The sequence below is a fragment of the Neoarius graeffei genome, chromosome 10 (assembly GCF_027579695.1).
Source record: "Neoarius graeffei isolate fNeoGra1 chromosome 10, fNeoGra1.pri, whole genome shotgun sequence".
Classification (NCBI taxonomy): Eukaryota; Metazoa; Chordata; class Actinopteri; order Siluriformes; family Ariidae; genus Neoarius; species Neoarius graeffei.
This window is the reverse complement of record NC_083578.1, coordinates 87,850,891-87,868,987: the sequence shown is the minus strand read 5'-3', so window position 1 is coordinate 87,868,987 and position 18,097 is coordinate 87,850,891. Positions and strand designations below refer to the sequence as shown.

Below are 18,097 nucleotides of genomic sequence, written 5' to 3'. Positions count from 1 at the left end.
CTGTGGCAAAGTGGAAAACTGTTCTGTGGTCAGACGAATCAAAATTTGAAGTTCTTTATGGAAATCAGGGACGCCGTGTCATTCGGACTAAAGAGGAGAAGGACGACCCAAGTTGTTATCAGCGCTCAGTTCAGAAGCCTGCATCTCTGATGGTATGGGGTTGCATTAGTGTGTGTGTGGCATGAGCAGCTTACACATCTGGAAAGACACCATCAATGCTGAAAGGTATATCCAGGTTCTAGAGCAACATATGCTCCCATCCAGACGACGTCTCTTTCAGGGAAGACCTTGCATTTCACAACATGACAATGCCAAACCACATACTGCATCAATTACAGCATCATGGCTGCGTAGAAGAAGGGTCCGGGTACTGAACTGGCCAGCCTGCAGTCCAGATCTTTCACCCATAGAAAACATTTGGCGCATCATAAAATGGAAGATACGACAAAAAAGACCTAAGACAGTTGAGCAACTAGAATCCTACATTAGACAAGAATGGGTTAACATTCCTATCCCTAAACTTGAGCAACTTGTCTCCTCAGCCCCCAGACGTTTACAGACTGTTGTAAAGAGAAAAGGGGATGTCTCACAGTGGGAAACACGGCCTTGTCCCAACTTTTTTGAGATGTGTTGTTGTCATGAAATTTAAAATCACCTAATTTTTCTCTTTAAATGATACATTTTCTCAGTTTAAACATTTGATATGTCATCTATGTTCTATTCTGAATAAAATATGGAATTTTGAAACTTCCACATCATTGCATTCCATTTTTATTTTCAATTTGTACTTTGTCCCAACTTTTTTGGAATCAGGGTTGTACTAAGTGGAGGCACCAACCATCATAAATAGTTTATTTAAAAGTAAAAAGAGAATTTCATTTCGTAATTAATACAGGTTTACGGCAAAGCCAATAATTAAAGGAACCCAGGGCCCCGCCCATGGCACTATAACACCACTTTAAAGCATATTAGATAAAAAGCTACCTGGGATGGGCACTACACCTGTATACTCATATACTTCTTTATTTGTACACTCATATACTTGTATATGGGTCTGTCTCAGAAACGGGGTACTGTGGGGGTACCCCACTAAATATACTCACAGTCAATAAACTATATGGTTTTAAATGGTGATGTTGATTTTAATTTGAAATAAAATGATGAAAGAAATAATACAGATAAAACTAAATCTTTGATGTGAATACTCTATTCAGAATTTGGCAAAAATTCTGCAAATTTGTGGAAAAATGGCGGCTTGATCTGGGACATGATAAATGGTTGACTACATCGCATTCCCTTAAAAAGGTTGTAGTCCACTGAAAAGTCTACAGTTATCACTAATTGTATTTTAAGTTGTAACTTTATACACCTAAGGATTGGTGCGCTAACAGAATAATCATAACCGTAATTAAACATCATGCAAAATATTTGATCACCGTTGTAACTCCATTTTCCGCAAACCCAAAACCAATGCGATCGTGTGTTTTGACCTAAACAGAAAGCCTCAGGGTCAAGGTCACGACCTCACCAAAAGTAGTAACTTAAAATCACTACGCCGTATAAACATTTAGTTATAAATCTGCGATTTTGTTTTTTAAAGTGAAAGCTGAAAGTTAGGTATAGAATATGTTTCTTACAGAATATGTTACGATGGTAGCTGGTCTTGTATGAATTTCTGAGCTATAAAATAAGTTGTGGTCTATTTTTTACCTTAGCGTGTTATTTGTGTGCGGGGAAGGACACACATTAACAATTTGCATGTGTAGAATGGAATTTTCCACTCCAACAGTTAGAAGTTGATCATGCTTCCATTTGCGGTCTTTCTGTTACACGGGTGATCTGTTCGGACGTTATCACTGAAAAGGTGAGTTTTGACAGTTTTATTTTGTTTTAGTCTTGCAGTGTAAGGCAATAGAATGTTTCTGTTTCATCTTACTTTCATATTTCGTAGTGTTTGCGTATTTTTGTCCAATATTTTGCAACCACGGTCAATTTAGATCGAACTTTTGATAGAATCTACGGCCAGTCATTTTGCCCCGCCCCCGCCTTGCGCTCCATCCGGTGCGGTAGTGATGTCCCGTTGCTCGCGCACCGCAGCAGAGACCCGCGCGACCTTCAGCCGGTACAGTCGCTGTTCTTTTACCACCGCCGTTATTCTCATCTTTCCGGTGTGTTCTTGATTTTTCCATTGTGTCCCATTTCACCATATCAAATACCCAAAATATAGCATATTATTCATATTTAAGTGAATAATCAATTCAGTCATCATAACTTGGCATTTTTAACCCAAGCAATCAAAAAGAGGAAATTTATTCAATATTTTCACTCATCTGTGAAGGAGGGGCTTTAATTCTTCATAATGTAGTTATTTTATCTCATTATCTGTAGCCGCTTTATCCTGTTCTACAGGGTCGCAGGCAAGCTGGAGCCTATCCCAGCTGACTATGGGCGAAAGGCAGGGTACACCCTGGACAAGTCGCCAGGTCATCACAGGGCTGACACATAGACACAGACAACCATTCACACTCACATTCACACCTACGCTCAATTTAGAGTCACCAGTTAACCTAACCTGCATGTCTTTGGACTGTGGGGGAAACCGGAGCACCCGGAGGAAACCCACGTGGACACGGGGAGAACATGCAAACTCCACACAGAAAGGCCCTCGCCGGCCACGGGGCTCGAACCCAGGACCTTCTTGCTGTGAGGCGACAGCGCTAACCACTACACCACCGTGCCGCCCTAGTTATTCTATATGTAAATCAATTTTACAAAAGCATTTGAATTGTAATCAAAAAACATTTCCACAGTGGAGGCCAGATAAAGCAAGATACTCTCTTTATTCTTATTAAACATGACAAAAGAAACATTGAGTGTTCGGTAAATGCAAAAAAAAAATTGTAAAATTAGAAAATTTATTGGCGGCACGGTGGTGTAGTGGTTAGCGCTGTCACCTCACAGCAAGAAGGTCCGGGTTCGAGCCCCGTGGCCGGCGAGGGCCTTTCTGTGTGGAGTTTGCGTGTTCTCCCCGTGTCCGCGTGGGTTTCCTCCGGGTGCTCCGGTTTCCCCCACAGTCCAAAGACATGCAGGTTAGGTTAACTGGTGACTCTAAATTGAGTGTAGGTGTGAATGTGAGTGTGAATGGTTGTCTGTGTCTATGTGTCAGCCCTGTGATGACCTGGCGACTTGTCCAGGGTGTACCCCGCCTTTCGCCCGTAGTCAGCTGGGATAGGCTCCAGCTTGCCTGCGACCCTGTAGAACAGGATAAAGCGGCTAGAGATAATGAGATAAAATAACTACATTATGAAGAATTAAAGCCCCTCCTTCACAGATGAGTGAAAATATTGAATTTTGACCATAATGTCCCAAATGAGAGACTAGTTTCTGAGACAGACCCTTATACGCTTGTACACTGCTACACTTGTATACTCTCTACTCATACACTCATATACTTCTTCACTTGTACCCTTGTCCACTCATACTCTCATACATTTGTAAACTCGTTTACTTGTCCACTCTCACTCATCCATTTATCCGTACTCTCATACACTTCTACCCTCATGTCCTTGTACCTTTGTGTACCTTCATTCACAAGAGTTCATATAAAACCAGAGTGTATAGGCTCTGTACTCGCCTCCCATCAGCTCACATCATTAACAGACACGGCTGAGAAGTGTACTCCTGGACCCACTTCCTATTGTTAATGTTAATGAGTAGCTGTTCGTTTTCTTTAATCAGCCACATTTGGATTTCTGTTGACTTTTTCGTCGATGGTCTCACTTGTAGTCTCACTTTCACACTCTGGAAAAAGCAGCGCTTCAGACTCCATTAGCGCTAAACGAGCTCGGATTAGCTGCAGTCATTAACGATATGTGTAACAGCAGTGAGATAATGAGCCTTGCTGCTGTAATTAGCACAGAGTGCCTTGTTAGCGCCAACGCTAACGCTGTGCAGTGAGACAAATGCGTGCTGAGCCTCAGATCATTTTCACTCCTTCACAGGGGGATGCGTGGGAAAAAGCAATCGATGTGGGCCACTGTGGAACCAAGAAATGGTCATACGTATCAGGGGTTTAGGGGGAGGAGTCATGTCGTTACCATGGCAACAGAGTGACAACAGGTTATTTACATGAAAATTGTTGTTTGTGCTGCTGTTCTTGGAAATTAATCAACATGTTCTAGGAATTCAATGCAATAAGTGTGTGTGTGTGTGTGTGTGTGTGTGTGTGTGTGTGTGTGTGTGTGACAGAATCGGGATGAATACACTGAGGAATGTAAGTGTGTAAGCACATCCTACACCCCTGCAATCTACAAGTGCAAAACACATGTGCACGGCTACACACACACACACGCACGCACACAATTGTATTTACACAACATCACTCTCCTTTTTTTTTTACGACCTTTCTGATGGTTTCAATTAAAAGCTGATTTGCCCTCTTTGCAATTTTTATTAGTCCGAGAACGAAAATAAACGTTTTGAACCACTTTGAAGTTTCATGCTAATTGCGCTAGCGAGTCAGAAAACGGTTCTCCTGTGCTGAAGCGCTGCTGTTTCGGGAGCGTCTTGCTGTTTACAGGATCAACGGGTTCAACGACAATGCTAAGATGGCTAACAATGAATGAAGGCTATGAAAAAGCGTCATATTGCTAATGATGCTAATGACGACTGAAAGCTAATAACTGCTAAATAACAATAATGCTAGTACCTTTTACCTGTTGCTAGCCATGTTAGTCAATCAATATTATTGTGTGTGTGTGTGTGTGTGTGTGTGTGTGTGTGTGTGTGTGTGTGTGTGTGTGTGTGTGTGAGCGAGAGAGAGAGAGCGCAAAATGGCGTCTGATCTGCGGTTTGTGCCGGAAATTCCAGAGGATGTTCTGAATAAAAACCCACAACATTGAAGAACAGTGAAAGAACCAGGCAAATGAAAACCTGCTGAAATGTGTGTGTGTGTGTGTGTGTGTGTGTGTGTGTGTGTGTGTGTGTGTGTGTGTGTGTGTGTGTTTTGATTTACACACACAGTTACAACATCGAGTTATTGTAGCTCAGAGTTTATTAGACAAGCGTGACTTCAGTAATCAGGCGCACTGTGTGTGCGTGCATATACTCATGCATGTGTGTAACAAACCTCTCTCTCTGTGTGTGTGTGTGTGTGTGTGTGTGTGTGTGTGTGTGTGTGTGTGTGTGTGTTGTGATGAATCAGTGTATAATAATCCAGGGTGTAGTTCCACATCACACCCAGTGTTCCTGGGATCGAGTCCCAGGAATCTCCACAAACAACCACAGTCCATATTTGTTTGTTTGTTTGTTTGTTTGTTTGTTTGTTTTGGGGAACGTAAAGCAGGAACTGCGAGGGAACTCTTTAGTTCCTTAAAAATATATATCTCAAGTCTTCTTCCTCATGTCATCTCAGGGAGTTTTTCTTCACCACTCTCGCTTTTTCATTAGTCATCATCCGGATTTCTGTAAAGCTGCTTTGTGACGATGTTTGTTGTTAAAGTGACGCAGGTTGATCTATTAAAAAGACGAATAGTACCCTGTGGAGCTAGAATAACCGCGAGGTACTTGAATCACACACTGTATTGCCTGCTGCCTCATGCCTGTCAAGGAGAATGAGCTGGAAAAACACCGTGTGCTAACGTTTACACTCGGGTACGAAAACGGCCGAAGTTTATCCTCATTATAATATTATAATGAGTAGCGTCACAACAAACATGGTGGAACCGGCAGCCTAACAGTGTTTAATACTTTATCTTTTAATAAAAAGTTCAAGTTTTCATGATGTTTCTCAAAGTGCAAACTCTGTTGTCACTCACCTGTCCAGCAGCATCTTGGCAAAGTTGGCATCAGATGCCGCGATTGTTTTTGCCTTTTTTTTGACCCTCCATCGGGAAATCTGGCCAGAAATATTTACTCGGCTTGTCTGCCGTGTTTTTTCCCTCTTTTCTGGCACGTTTTGCCTCTGACAATGCAACATACTTCCTTAAAATCGTCAGTTTTTGTCTCGATTTAGGAGTCTTCGTTCGATCTGGGCGATCCGCCATATTTGCTGTGGCTCCATGGTCGCGACCTCTGACCCACACATGACCTCACGTGACTTTTCCGAACTGGCTGCTGAGCGAGTGGTTTAGGACGTGCCGCATGCATTAAGAAATAAAATGCACTGAAACAAGATGAAGCATACCAGCTATGGGGATGAGTATCAGCTCAAACAATTCAGAAAGGGGATTGGATTAAACGATTCCTGAACCAGCACATCGACCCGTGTCACTTTAAAAGCGCGATAGAATTAAAACAGAATTGAGTCACGTTTACAGTTCCTCTTTTATTGTGTGTAAATACAGAATATCCGTCCATCTGTCCAGTATCCTGATTTGACTATTTGGTGTATCTTTACCTGCACCAAGGAGGTTATGTTTTCTGTGCAGTTTGTTTGTTTTTCTGTATGCAGAACTGAGCACAACCTACCAACCGGATTTCACTGAAACTTGATGGAAGGGTGAAGCACGGCCCAAGGAAGAACCGGTAAAATTTTGGAGCGGATCCGAACAGATCCACAAATTTATTTTCACTTTCACTAACAAAACATAGCCAGTGTAGAAATATGATGACTCCATCTCACAGTCCACATTCACGGAGACCAGGAATGTAAGAATTGTTACTTACATCTATGACTGTTGTGTGAAACTGATCTAAAGCACAAGTGTGTGTATGTGTGTGCATGAGAGCGAGAGAGTGTCTAAGTCAATATACAACACACACCTGGTCACACTTTGGACAAAAAATACCTGTGTTACGCTGAGAAAAACTCCGCAAACAGAAAAGAAGCACTTGTTTACATATAGCACTTTGGTCAACTAGTGTTGTTTTAAATCTCTCATCTCATCTCATTATCTGTAGCCGCTTTATCCTGTTCTACAGGGTCGCAGGCAAGCTGGAGCCTATCCCAGCTGACTACGGGCGAAAGGCGGGGTACACCCTGGACAAGTCGCCAGGTCATCACAGGGCTGACACATAGACACAGACAACCATTCACACTCACATTCACACCTACGCTCAATTTAGAGTCACCAGTTAACCTAACCTGCATGTCTTTGGACTGTGGGGGAAACCGGAGCACCCAGAGGAAACCCACGCGGACACGGGGAGAACATGCAAACTCCACACAGAAAGGCCCTCGCCGGCCACGGGGCTCGAACCCAGGACCTTCTTGCTGTGAGGCGACAGCGCTAACCACTACACCACCGTGCCGCCCCCATGCCGCCCTTGTTGTTTTAAATATATTTAATAAATATAAAATTAATTTGCTTTCCAACTAGCTTACTTGCTAACATTAGCTAGGAAGCATGCTAATGACCCAGAGGAAGCTAGCTATCCTTGTGCACAGCTAATGCTTATTAAGAATAGAGTTCGACCATTTTTTTCAGGTTTGTAAGAAAAATAAAAATTTTAAATATACCAGATATAGCATGTACACCTAAAGTACATCCTCTCTCTCTCTCTCTCTCTCGCTCTCTCTCTGGCTCAACAGCACAAAGGGTCATCGGTGGGTTTCAAAAAAGCCTCTTAACGCTAAAAACACCTTAAAGGTTCTGACTGCAAAGTTGAATTCGGGGTAAAATGTGCCGTTTCTGTTGCAGTTGGAGTTTCGAGATGTTTCGCTGCTCCACGCACACACCGTGTATCCTGTGTGTGTCAATGTTTTGTCGAGATAAAAAGCATCCCACCTTTTACGATTCCAGAGATCGCCGAAGCAAGTGAGCAACAATATCACATCATGTGACCACCAGGGGGTGTGTTTGACCTGCTTTTAACCAAAACAAGTCGGCGTGGGCGAACATGGTGGACTCGGCTCTCCCTCCAGCAGGAAAGAAAAGGAAAGCCTGCCAGTGAGTGCAACTGCAAGATAGAGCAAGGTTAGATGGCGTGTCATTTTTCTGGACAGATAACTAAATCATTCTAGCTCGTGCTTAGCTACCTTAGAATCTGAGAGTGCATGGGCTTGAGTCCACGGTAGCAAGCCGATGATGGAGTTCTACACCTAATGTTTTGATCTTACAGAGAGAGAAATGAGAACACAAAAGCAGGAACAGAGAAAAGATAGAAATATTCATCTTTTGTTTCAAGGATTTATTCGCAAACGTCAACCACAAATTACACAAATCCCTGCGACTCAAAACTCTCCAAGGGTCGACCCCGAGTCACGATGTTTTCTTGGAGGCGTCGCCATCTTGGTGTGATGCAGTTCCATAGTTATGCTAATTAGTTAAAGCTCCTCCCTCATATTTGGCTGTTTCCTGTTTCCGTAGGGCCGTACTGTTTACCTCAAGAGGGTCCCAAAACAGAGAAAAGCGACCCTCAGGATGATCAAAATGATCACATCTCATTCGTCCACATGATATTGTTCTTGCGAGACAGAGAAAGATACCATGGAAAATGAAGACATTTTAAAATTTCAGATGACTTTGCAGTCAGAACCTTTAACTAGGAGAGAGAGAGAGAGAGAGAGAGAGAGAGAGCATTCATTGTGCTGCTCACTCTACCACTTAACGATGATCTTTGTGCTGCAATGCTTTTGGGAACCTCGAGACAGATCAGTTTGAAGATTTGAAGTAGAACTGTCAGTAGATCTGACTGCAACCCTTCAGGAAGCATTAGCTCCATTAGCGAGGAACGCTAACTGAAACAGCATTTCTGAAGAGCTTGCTCTTATCTGTGTGCTTGTGTAAGTCTGGGAAGCATCGCTGGATATTTGTGTCCTGTTGAGTTTCTTCCTGTTTGGACTCCAAACAAAAGCCAAACGTACTCTAAAGGACATTAACGCATTACCCGCTTGCAGAATTGGAAGCTACGTTCGCCTTCATTGATATAATATTAAGCAGAGCTTTCTGCCATTTGAGCAGAAATACCAAACAGCATATGGCGCACAGATTGCGGCTGTGCAGTACCTGCCTGGTTAGCATTAGGAAGCAACTTTCTGCAGTACCGCTATGCTAACAAGATTTGACAGGTGAATGTCAGAGGAGTTGAGCAATTAATGTGGCTTGCTAAGCTCACAGCGTCGTTAGCATCATTTGGGGTTGGGAGCAGTGGTGCAGTGGAGATTTTTAAAGTGGGGGTAAGTGATTCGTGAAGTCATCGATTTGATATCATGTCAGAAGCGGTAGCCTTTGTTTGGTCGCCTGTGTTTGGTATGAATGATTTGTATAAATGTTACGTTCTTTTAACAACACAAGAGGGCACAAGAAGACACTTTTTTTCAGACATTTTTATGTGTGCAATTTTCATTCGTGTTTGTCAGTACAGCCCAACTGTTATGGCGAAAAGCCGCGGTTTATTTTGTCTCCAATAAATATGCCGAAATGGCTAAAGAGGAACAAATTCGCCTTCTCCTTCCGAATGCATCGTCGTAAACAGCACCACTCTGCTGCTGGAACTCAACATAAACCTTGCATAGGTTTAACATGGACTATCAGGCGTGAAGCCAAAATATTGGAAATTATGATACACAAACACCTTTGTTCATGTTCGATTCATGTTCATTTGAGCCGAGCTGCATTCGGAATTCGATATTTTTACTAGCCTGCTTACTGCCGTGGCAACAGCTACAGCATGTGTCCAGAAGTTCAAAAAAAGTCACGTCACTCACTCACATCGCATACAAACCAGCAATGGGCTGAAATTTATTATAAAAGGCACCAATCGAATAAATCAAGCATTTAGTCTGGCGCGATTGAGGCACCTGCGTATACAAAATACATGACATGCAGCCATTGGGTTAAGCCCTACCATGCACTCCTTCTTAAAGACTTGAGTATTTCTTTAAATTTATTGTCATTTCACATTTTTGGATGTACAATAAAACACTAAACAGGAAGGCCACAAAGATTATGAATTTCAAATCATATATATAATACAGGCGGCACGGTGGTGTAGTGGTTAGCGCTGTCGCCTCACAGCAAGAAGGTCCTGGGTTCGAGCCCCGGGGCCAGCGAGGGCCTTTCTGTGTGGAGTTTGCATGTTCTCCCCGTGTCCGCGTGGGTTTCCTCCGGGTGCTCCGGTTTCCCCCACAGTCCAAAGACATGCAGGTTAGGTTAACTGGTGACTCTAAATTGACCATAGGTGTGAATGTGAGTGTGAATGGTTGTCTGTGTCTATGTGTCAGCCCTGTGATGACCTGGCGACTTGTCCAGGGTGTACCCCGCCTTTCGCCCGTAGTCAGCTGGGATAGGCTCCAGCTTGCCTGCGACCCTGTAGAAGGATAAAGCGGCTACAGATAATGAGATGAGATGAGATATATAATACAGTATGTGGTGAAATGATCTGCGTAAGGATGACCAGGCAGGCGATTATATCAGTTCTGTTGCCCTCTCGGTGCTGCTACCATGAACGCCCGGAAATCGCACACACACACAGAGAGAGAGAGAGAGAGAGTGTGTGTGACTGGTTATGATTGGTGATGGTGGCTCACTCAAGGTCGCTGGATTTGGTGTCGCCGGTGTCGGAATGCTTTTTCTGAAATAAAAATCGATGTTTTTCTGCTGAGTCTTTCCTGTCGAGTCATTTTCCCCTTGATCGGCCATTCTGTCGAAGCTCTCTAGTTGGTCGAAGCAACATTAAAATGGCGGAGTCAACCGTTTACATAATTCTAATATCTCGGCTGCGTTTAGAATGCATTCTACTTTGCGTCGCTACGTTTTACATAACGTTCGACTGGGGGGGGGGCATTGATGATGAGCACAAAGGCACGTGTCACTTACTGTAGAGCGTATAAACTCAGGCCATTGAATGACTTTTTTTTTTTTGAATCTCACCTCGGGAAAAGTGGGTGGACGGCGTACCCCCGCGTACCACGCCCACTACACCCCTGGTTGGGAGTGTATCAGGGTGGCAGCACAGTCCTTCCTGTTTAAGCTTTAAAAAAAATATGAAACCACAATCCGATTCTGAGACAAGTGTACATGTGGCTGGTTTGAACCAGAGATGTTCTTAAAAGGGGGAGATAGCAATCTTAGCAGTTTTCTGATTGCTGAAAATGAAAAACTCATAGCTAACTGGAGTAAGCCATGGCCTAATGGTTAGCGATACAGCTTTGGGACCAAAAGGTTGCTGGTTTGATTCCTTGGACCAGCAAGAGTGGCTGAAGTGCCCTTGAGCAAGGCACCAAACCCCCAGGTTACTCTGGGTACGTTGTATGTCGCTCTGGATAAAAGTATCTGCTAAATGCCTGTAATGTAATGCTTGGATCACATATATCACTGTTCTGTAACGTCCCCCAACATTCTTATAACATTTTACAACCTGTGGTACAGCAGAGCAGTTTCCTGGCCTGCAGCACATGGTGGTAGAGATTCCTGATGTGGTCAGTGAGTTCGTTATTTAATTTCAGCTATGTTGATTTTGACATTGTAAATGTTTGTTTATGTTTATATTTATTAGGCTGCAATTGTGTACATAGACTATGTGGGAGGCTACACAACAAAGTGTAGAGCCGCCGTAAATGGGCTACATTCAGTCACCCAGCATCACTAGCAAGGAGCCTCCAGGCTGGAGGGGCCCCGCTGCAACAAACAGTAGAGGAGTAGGAGCCAAAACTGGTTGTGGTTCCTCCTGAACTCCAATGAATGCTAGTGGATCTGGCAATGAGGGTGGCACGGTGGTGTAGTGGTTAGCACTGTCGCCTCACAGCAAGAAGGTCCGGGTTCGAGCCTAGTGGCTGATGGGGGCCTTTCTGTGCGGAGTTTGCATGTTCTCCCCGTGTCCGTGTGGGTTTCCTCCGGGTGCTCCGGTTTCCCCCACAGTCCAAAGACATGCAGGTTAGGTTAACTGGTGACTCTAAATTGACCGTAGGTGTGAATGTGAGTGTGAATGGTTGTCTGTGTCTATGTGTCAGCCCTGTGATGACCTGGCGACTTGTCCAGGGTGTACCCCGCCTTTCGCCCGTAGTCAGCTGGGATAGGCTCCAGCTCGCCTGTGACCCTGTACAGGATAAGCAGCTACAGATGGTGGATGGATGGATGGATGGATGGATGGATCTGGCAGTGGACTTCCTGGGTGTCAGCAGGCACGTGTTTAAATCTTCTTTCTGTCACATAACCGCCAGCTGTCACTTGTCTCACAAAACAATCATTCTTTCATTTTGGATCTTCGTAGGTGGTGCTGTAATTTGCTCATCTATGGATAAGACGTTAAAGATCATCACAGAGGTAGTCTAATTGGTAATGAAACCAATTGTTTTCACAAAACAGGAGTTTGTTCAGGGTACTGAGCCACCTCTCCCAGACAATCCTATTCAGACAGTACAGTCTCTGGTTTCCCCTCAAAGACCTGACATACAACATACCCAGAGCAGCCTGGGGAGCAGGTGCCTTGCTGAAGGGCACTTCAGCCATTCCTGCTGGTCCAGGGAATCAAACCGGCAACCTTTTGGTCCCAAAGCTGCTTCTTTAACCTTTAGGACATGGGCTTCCCCTATGTACAGCTGTGCTGATTTTCAGTCCAGCAGCACTCCTGCTCATGTGATATTGCTTAAATAATCACACTTGTCCAGTTTCAGACTGGTACTCGAGACCAGGATCTGTATCAATGCTTCTCTATTCTTTTTATCCCCTGCCCAAACGAAGTATGACGAGGGATATAGAAACGGGTTCCATCCGTCCATCCGGCTGTCTGTCCGTCTGGTCATGTTTTCGTTTCCGGGCCATATGTTTAAAACTACTGAAGATATTTTCATGAAACTTTGTACGCATATCAAGCAACACGTGAACTGGTGCCTTTTGCTACTTTTTGGATTTTTGAAAAAAAAAAAGTATTTTTCAAATTTTTATATAAAAAATAGATTTTGACTTAGTTTCTAAGAGCAATGTTCGTTTCTGGAGCATATATCCAAAACTATTCATGATACGGATTTGAATCTTTTTATACATGTTAACAAGGTGATGTAGATGTGCCTTTTCATACTAAGAAATTTGAGAAATTTTAATTTTTCATGTTTCTATAGAAACAATTTCAGACTTAGTCTCTCAGGTTAGTCTTAGGGGTCGGTTTTGTTTCCGGAGCAGAACTTGAAAACTATGAGTGGTACGGTCTTGAAAGTTGGTATATGTGTTGATTAAGTAATGTTTATGTGCCTTTTGATACTAAGAAATGTGAGAAATTTACATTTTTAGCTGAGCTGGACTAAAAGTCCGGTGGGTTTATGCCATGGGTTGTCAGTATAAAGAGGTAGGGCTGGTTTCCTGCAGCACAACTTGAAAAATGTGACAAATAATATCTTGGTATATAGGGCAGGGATATAGATGACTCTGTCTTCTTGTTTTAATGGCCATGTTACCTGCCCGAACTGATAATCACATCATCAGTTTTACTTTGGCTAATCAGACACAAGGTACGCCACCACACTTGGGGGTTAAGCATCTTGTTCAAAGGCACTTCAACCAGTCCTGCTGGTCCAGGGAATCAAACCAGCAACCTTTTGGTCCCAAAGCTGCTTTTCTAACCATTAGGCCATCTCATCTCATCTCATTATCTCTAGCCACTTTATCCTGTCCTACAGGGTCGCAGGCGAGCTGGAGCCTATCCCAGCTGACTACGGGCAAAAGGCGAGGTACAGCCTGGACAAGTCGCCAGGTCATCACAGGGCTGACACATAGACACAGACAACCATTCACACTCACATTCACACCTACGGTCAATTTAGAGTCACCAGTTAACCTAACCTGCATGTCTTTGGACTGTGGGGGAAACCGGAGCACCTGGAGGAAACCCACGCAGACACGGGGAGAACATGCAAACTCCACACAGAAAGGCCCTCGCTGGCCATGGGGATCGAACCCGGACCCTCTTGCTGTGAGGCGACAGCACTAACCACTACACCACCGTGCCGCCCCATTAGGTCATGGTTTCCGCCTAATTCTGCACTAACTCCTAATTCTCCCTATTCTGCACTAACTCAACGGGTACACTAAACAGTGAATATGCTAAATCTTTGACGCGACTTGCTCTAAAGCTGTGTCGAGGATCCTAAAGAAAGCTGACACACACAGTCAGTTCTAACGGAGCTGTGGTGTAAACTGTTATAAGATGTGCACACGTGCCAAAACCAGACCATCAGTGCAGATCGGGTGGTGGCAATGACTGAAAGCGTCTTAATGGCTAATGCAGGAAACAAACAATTACAGAGCTGGAAGAAAGAAAGTAAAATGGCAAAGAGGCGTACGAGAACTCCAGGACACGTCCGTGTTTTTCCAACCACAGCTCCTTGTCCAACTCCATTTTTATTTATATCATATGAGGACAGGATTGCTCTGATTGCCTTGACATTTAGTATTGACATTTAGGATTGTTTTTTGTTAAGTAACTTGTAATTTCTTTCTCTCTTTCTCTCTCTCTGTGTGTGTGTGTGTGTGTGTGTGTGTGTGTGTGTGTGTGTGTGTGTGTGTGTGTGTGTGTGTGTGAGCGTGTGTGTGTGACTGGATTTTTATTGCAGGCAAAAAAAAAAGTTCTATAATAAAACACGTTATTTTGGGTTTCTTTTTTTTCCACATCAGTTGTGTTATGTTAATTTTAACAGCTAATTTTACCACCATTTTGTTTGAGTTTTATATGATATTTTTATCCCTTTATTTATTGTCAGTTTTAATTTGCATACCAATGTCAAAGTGACTTCTGTACCAGGAGGACCTGGTCTTCCCAGGCAGGTTCCCGTCCCAGTACTAATCACGGTGGCGCCGATCTCCGTTTGCACGTGATGTCATAGCTAATTATGCATGAGGCTTTGAACTGGAAGTCGGCCATGTTGGAGGATATACACAAACTCACACGGCGCACATTTACTATAGAAGAAATGCTCGAGACGTTGTTACGTTCAAGAATTGCTTTTGTTTCTTCGCTATGCTGATGCTCTGTGCTGTAACTGGATGCGGGTACAACTGTATTCGAGACAAGGGGACTTATAAGTTCTTTAGAATTCCAGCAATTATAAATAATCAAGGATGGAGTCGGATGAATCATATCTCGGATGGAGCTCGGATGAAAAACACGAGTGGTGTATTTCCCGGGCGGCACGGTGGTGTAGTGGTTAGCGCTGTCGCCTCACAGCAAGAAGGTCCTGGGTTCGAGCCCCGTGGCCGGCGAGGGCCTTTCTGTGCGGAGTTTGCATGTTCTCCCCGTGTCCGCGTGGGTTTCCTCCGGGTGCTCCGGTTTCCCCCACAGTCCAAAGACATGCAGGTTAGGTTAACTGGTGACTCTAAATTGAGCGTAGGTGTGAATGTGAGTGTGAATGGTTGTCTGTGTCTATGTGTCAGCCCTGTGATGACCTGGCGACTTGTCCAGGGTGTACCCCGCCTTTCGCCTGTAGTCAGCTGGGATAGGCTCCAGCTTGCCTGCGACCCTGTAGAACAGGATAAAGCGGCTACAGATAATGAGATGAGATGAGGTGTATTTCCCAGTACAACACTCAGGTCTATATAAAATAAATGAGTGATCATCATTTTTAATAAATTTCCCAGAAATTACAAACTATAAAATTAAAAGAAGAACATCACTCCACTAATGGAAAAGAACAAAAAGCTCTGAAACTCCAATTTTGATTTCACAGGCACTTGAAATGTGATTAAATGTCAAACCGTTTTCTCGGGTCGTGCAGTGTCCTCAGCATGTCTTAATTATTTCTGTTATATAGCACAAGAAGGGAAAAAAATGTCCATCTTCGTCCAGTGGCCTCTGTTTGAATGGTGATTTACTATTTCATTATTATTGTTTTGTTTAGTTTTCTTCAAAAAGATAACCAGTGAGCATTTCTAAAACAAAATTAACACCATATGTCAAGCTTAAAGTGTTTATTCCGCTGCCAGAAGTCTGAAATACCAGTGCGGTTCAGAGATTTTCCTTGTGCTAAAGCAAGACAAGAAAACAAAGTAATATCCGAGACATGACAAGGCGATGTGTACGGCTTTGTTAGGGGAGAAACGAAACCCATTTGAGAAGCTGCATGTGGAAACTCACCGGCGCCAAAGGCGAAGAAGAAACTCTGGGAGGGGCTCCTCTGAAGGATGGTGGAGACGCGGTGTGCCATTCGCTCGTTGCGCTTGTAGATGAGCTCCTGGCGAAGGTAGCTGTCGATCTGCTGCGCTGTGGAACGCTCGTGATCCAGCAGAGAACTGTTCAGGAAGTGAGGGAGCTGAGAGACAAACAGAGAGAGAGAAGTGAAATGTTAGACTTGAAGAACCAGAACATCAAGGGCGTAGGAGCTCATCTGGCCTGAAATTAAAACAACCATGACAGCCAAAACATCCAACAGAACTGAAATGTGACAATGTGAAAGAGGACCAACCTCCACGACAAATTGTTTACAACAGAAAAAATCAACAAAGGATTTCCTAAATTTTGTTCCCCGAGGGAAGATCGATCCAAAACATCGATCAGAACTGAATTTGCATAATAAATGAGAGAGGAGATACAATTCTAGTCAGAAGAAAATGTGTTAAATAGACCTAATGACTAATTTGTTAGCAAAAAAATGACAATACAGCAATCAAGTGTTGTACAGAAAGTCGAGTTCTTTCAAATAAAACAATCAGAACTGAAATCCGTTGAGAACTGAAGGAGGGAGGAGATATGATTTAACTGAAAATAAACAAAGTTGTAAACAAATTGTTTACAACAGGAAAATCAACAAACAAATTACCAAGTTGTGTTCCTCAAGGGAAGATCGACCCAAAACATTGATCAGAACTGAAATCGGATGAGAAACGAGAGAGGAAATACAATTCTAATGAAAAGTCCCAAAACTCGTTAGCGTGACCTAATTAGCAGTCCGTTAGCAAAAAATTGATGAACAATGACCAAGTGTGGTGCAGAAGTTTGAGTTCTTTCAAACGAAACAATCAGAATTGAAATCCATTGAGAACTGATGAAGGAGATACGATTTAACTGGAAATAAACAAAGTTGTAAACAAATTGCAACAAATTACAACAGGAAAATCAACAAATAAACAACCAAGTTTTGTTCTTCAAGGGAAGATCGACCCAAAACATCGATTGGAACTGGAATTGGATGAGAAGTCAGAGACAAGATAAAAAAATTCTTGTGAGAGGCCTGGAAAATTCGTTAATTTGGCCTAATTAGTAACTCGTTAGCAAAAAATTTGACAAAAACCATGACCAAGTTTTGTGCGGAGTGATGAGTTCTTTCAAACAAAACAACCGGAACAGAAATATGTGTAGAACTGACGGAGGAGATACGATTTAACTGGATTGTGGACGATGGACAGACAGACGCCACGCCCTGACAACCGGCCTTGTGGCCAGATGAGCTAAACATTACATCACACCATTGTTGAGTCAATTTTGAGGTACAAAAGATGCAGCTACAAATCACAGGGTTTATATTAATGCGCTCGATCGAATACTTTAGCGTTTCTATAGTATCCATCCATCCATCTTCTACCGCTTATCCGGATCTGGGTCGTGGGGATAGCAGCCTAAGCAGAGCAGCCCAGACTTCCCTCTCCCCGGCCACCTCCACTAGCTCTTCTGGGGGAATACCAAGGCGTTCCCAGGCCAGCTGAGAGATGTAATCTCTCCAGCGTGTCCTGGGTCTGCCCCGGGGTCTCCTCCGGGTGGGGCATGCCTGGAAAACCTCCCTTGAGAGGCATCCAGAGGGCATCCTAACAAGGTGCCCAAACCACCTCAACTGATTCCTTTCAATGTGGAGGAGCAGCGGTTCTACTCCGAGTCTCTCCCGAATGACCAAGCTTCTCACCCTGTCTCTAAGGGAGAGTCCAGCCACCCTGTGGAGAAAACTCATTTCTACCACTTGTATCCACGATCTCATTCTTTCAGTCACTAACCATAGCTTGTGACCATAGGTGAGAGTGGGAATGTAGACAGACCAGTAAATTGAGAGCTTTGCCTTTTGGCTCAGCTGTCTCTTTACCAGAACAGACCGGTTTAGCGTCCGCATCACTGCGGACGCTGCCCTGATCCTTCTGTCCAACTTTTGCTCCCCCTTACCCTCACTCGTGAACAAAACCCCAAGATACTTAAACTCCTCCACTTTAGGTAGCAACTCCCCCCTGACCTGGAGTAGGCACTC

The 18,097-nt window shown here is 43.7% G+C and overlaps 1 protein-coding gene across 2 annotated transcripts in view; it reads right to left on the bottom strand.

The window, feature by feature from the left end:
• The window catches only part of trabd2b (TraB domain containing 2B), a 142,690-nt gene that overhangs the window by 19,363 nt on the left and 105,230 nt on the right, over positions 1-18,097 (bottom strand). For both annotated transcript variants that reach the window (XM_060932543.1, XM_060932542.1), the window contains one exon: positions 16,006-16,180. In XM_060932543.1, coding sequence (XP_060788526.1) covers positions 16,006-16,180 — 175 coding nt within the window. The remainder of the gene's footprint in view (positions 1-16,005; positions 16,181-18,097) is intronic.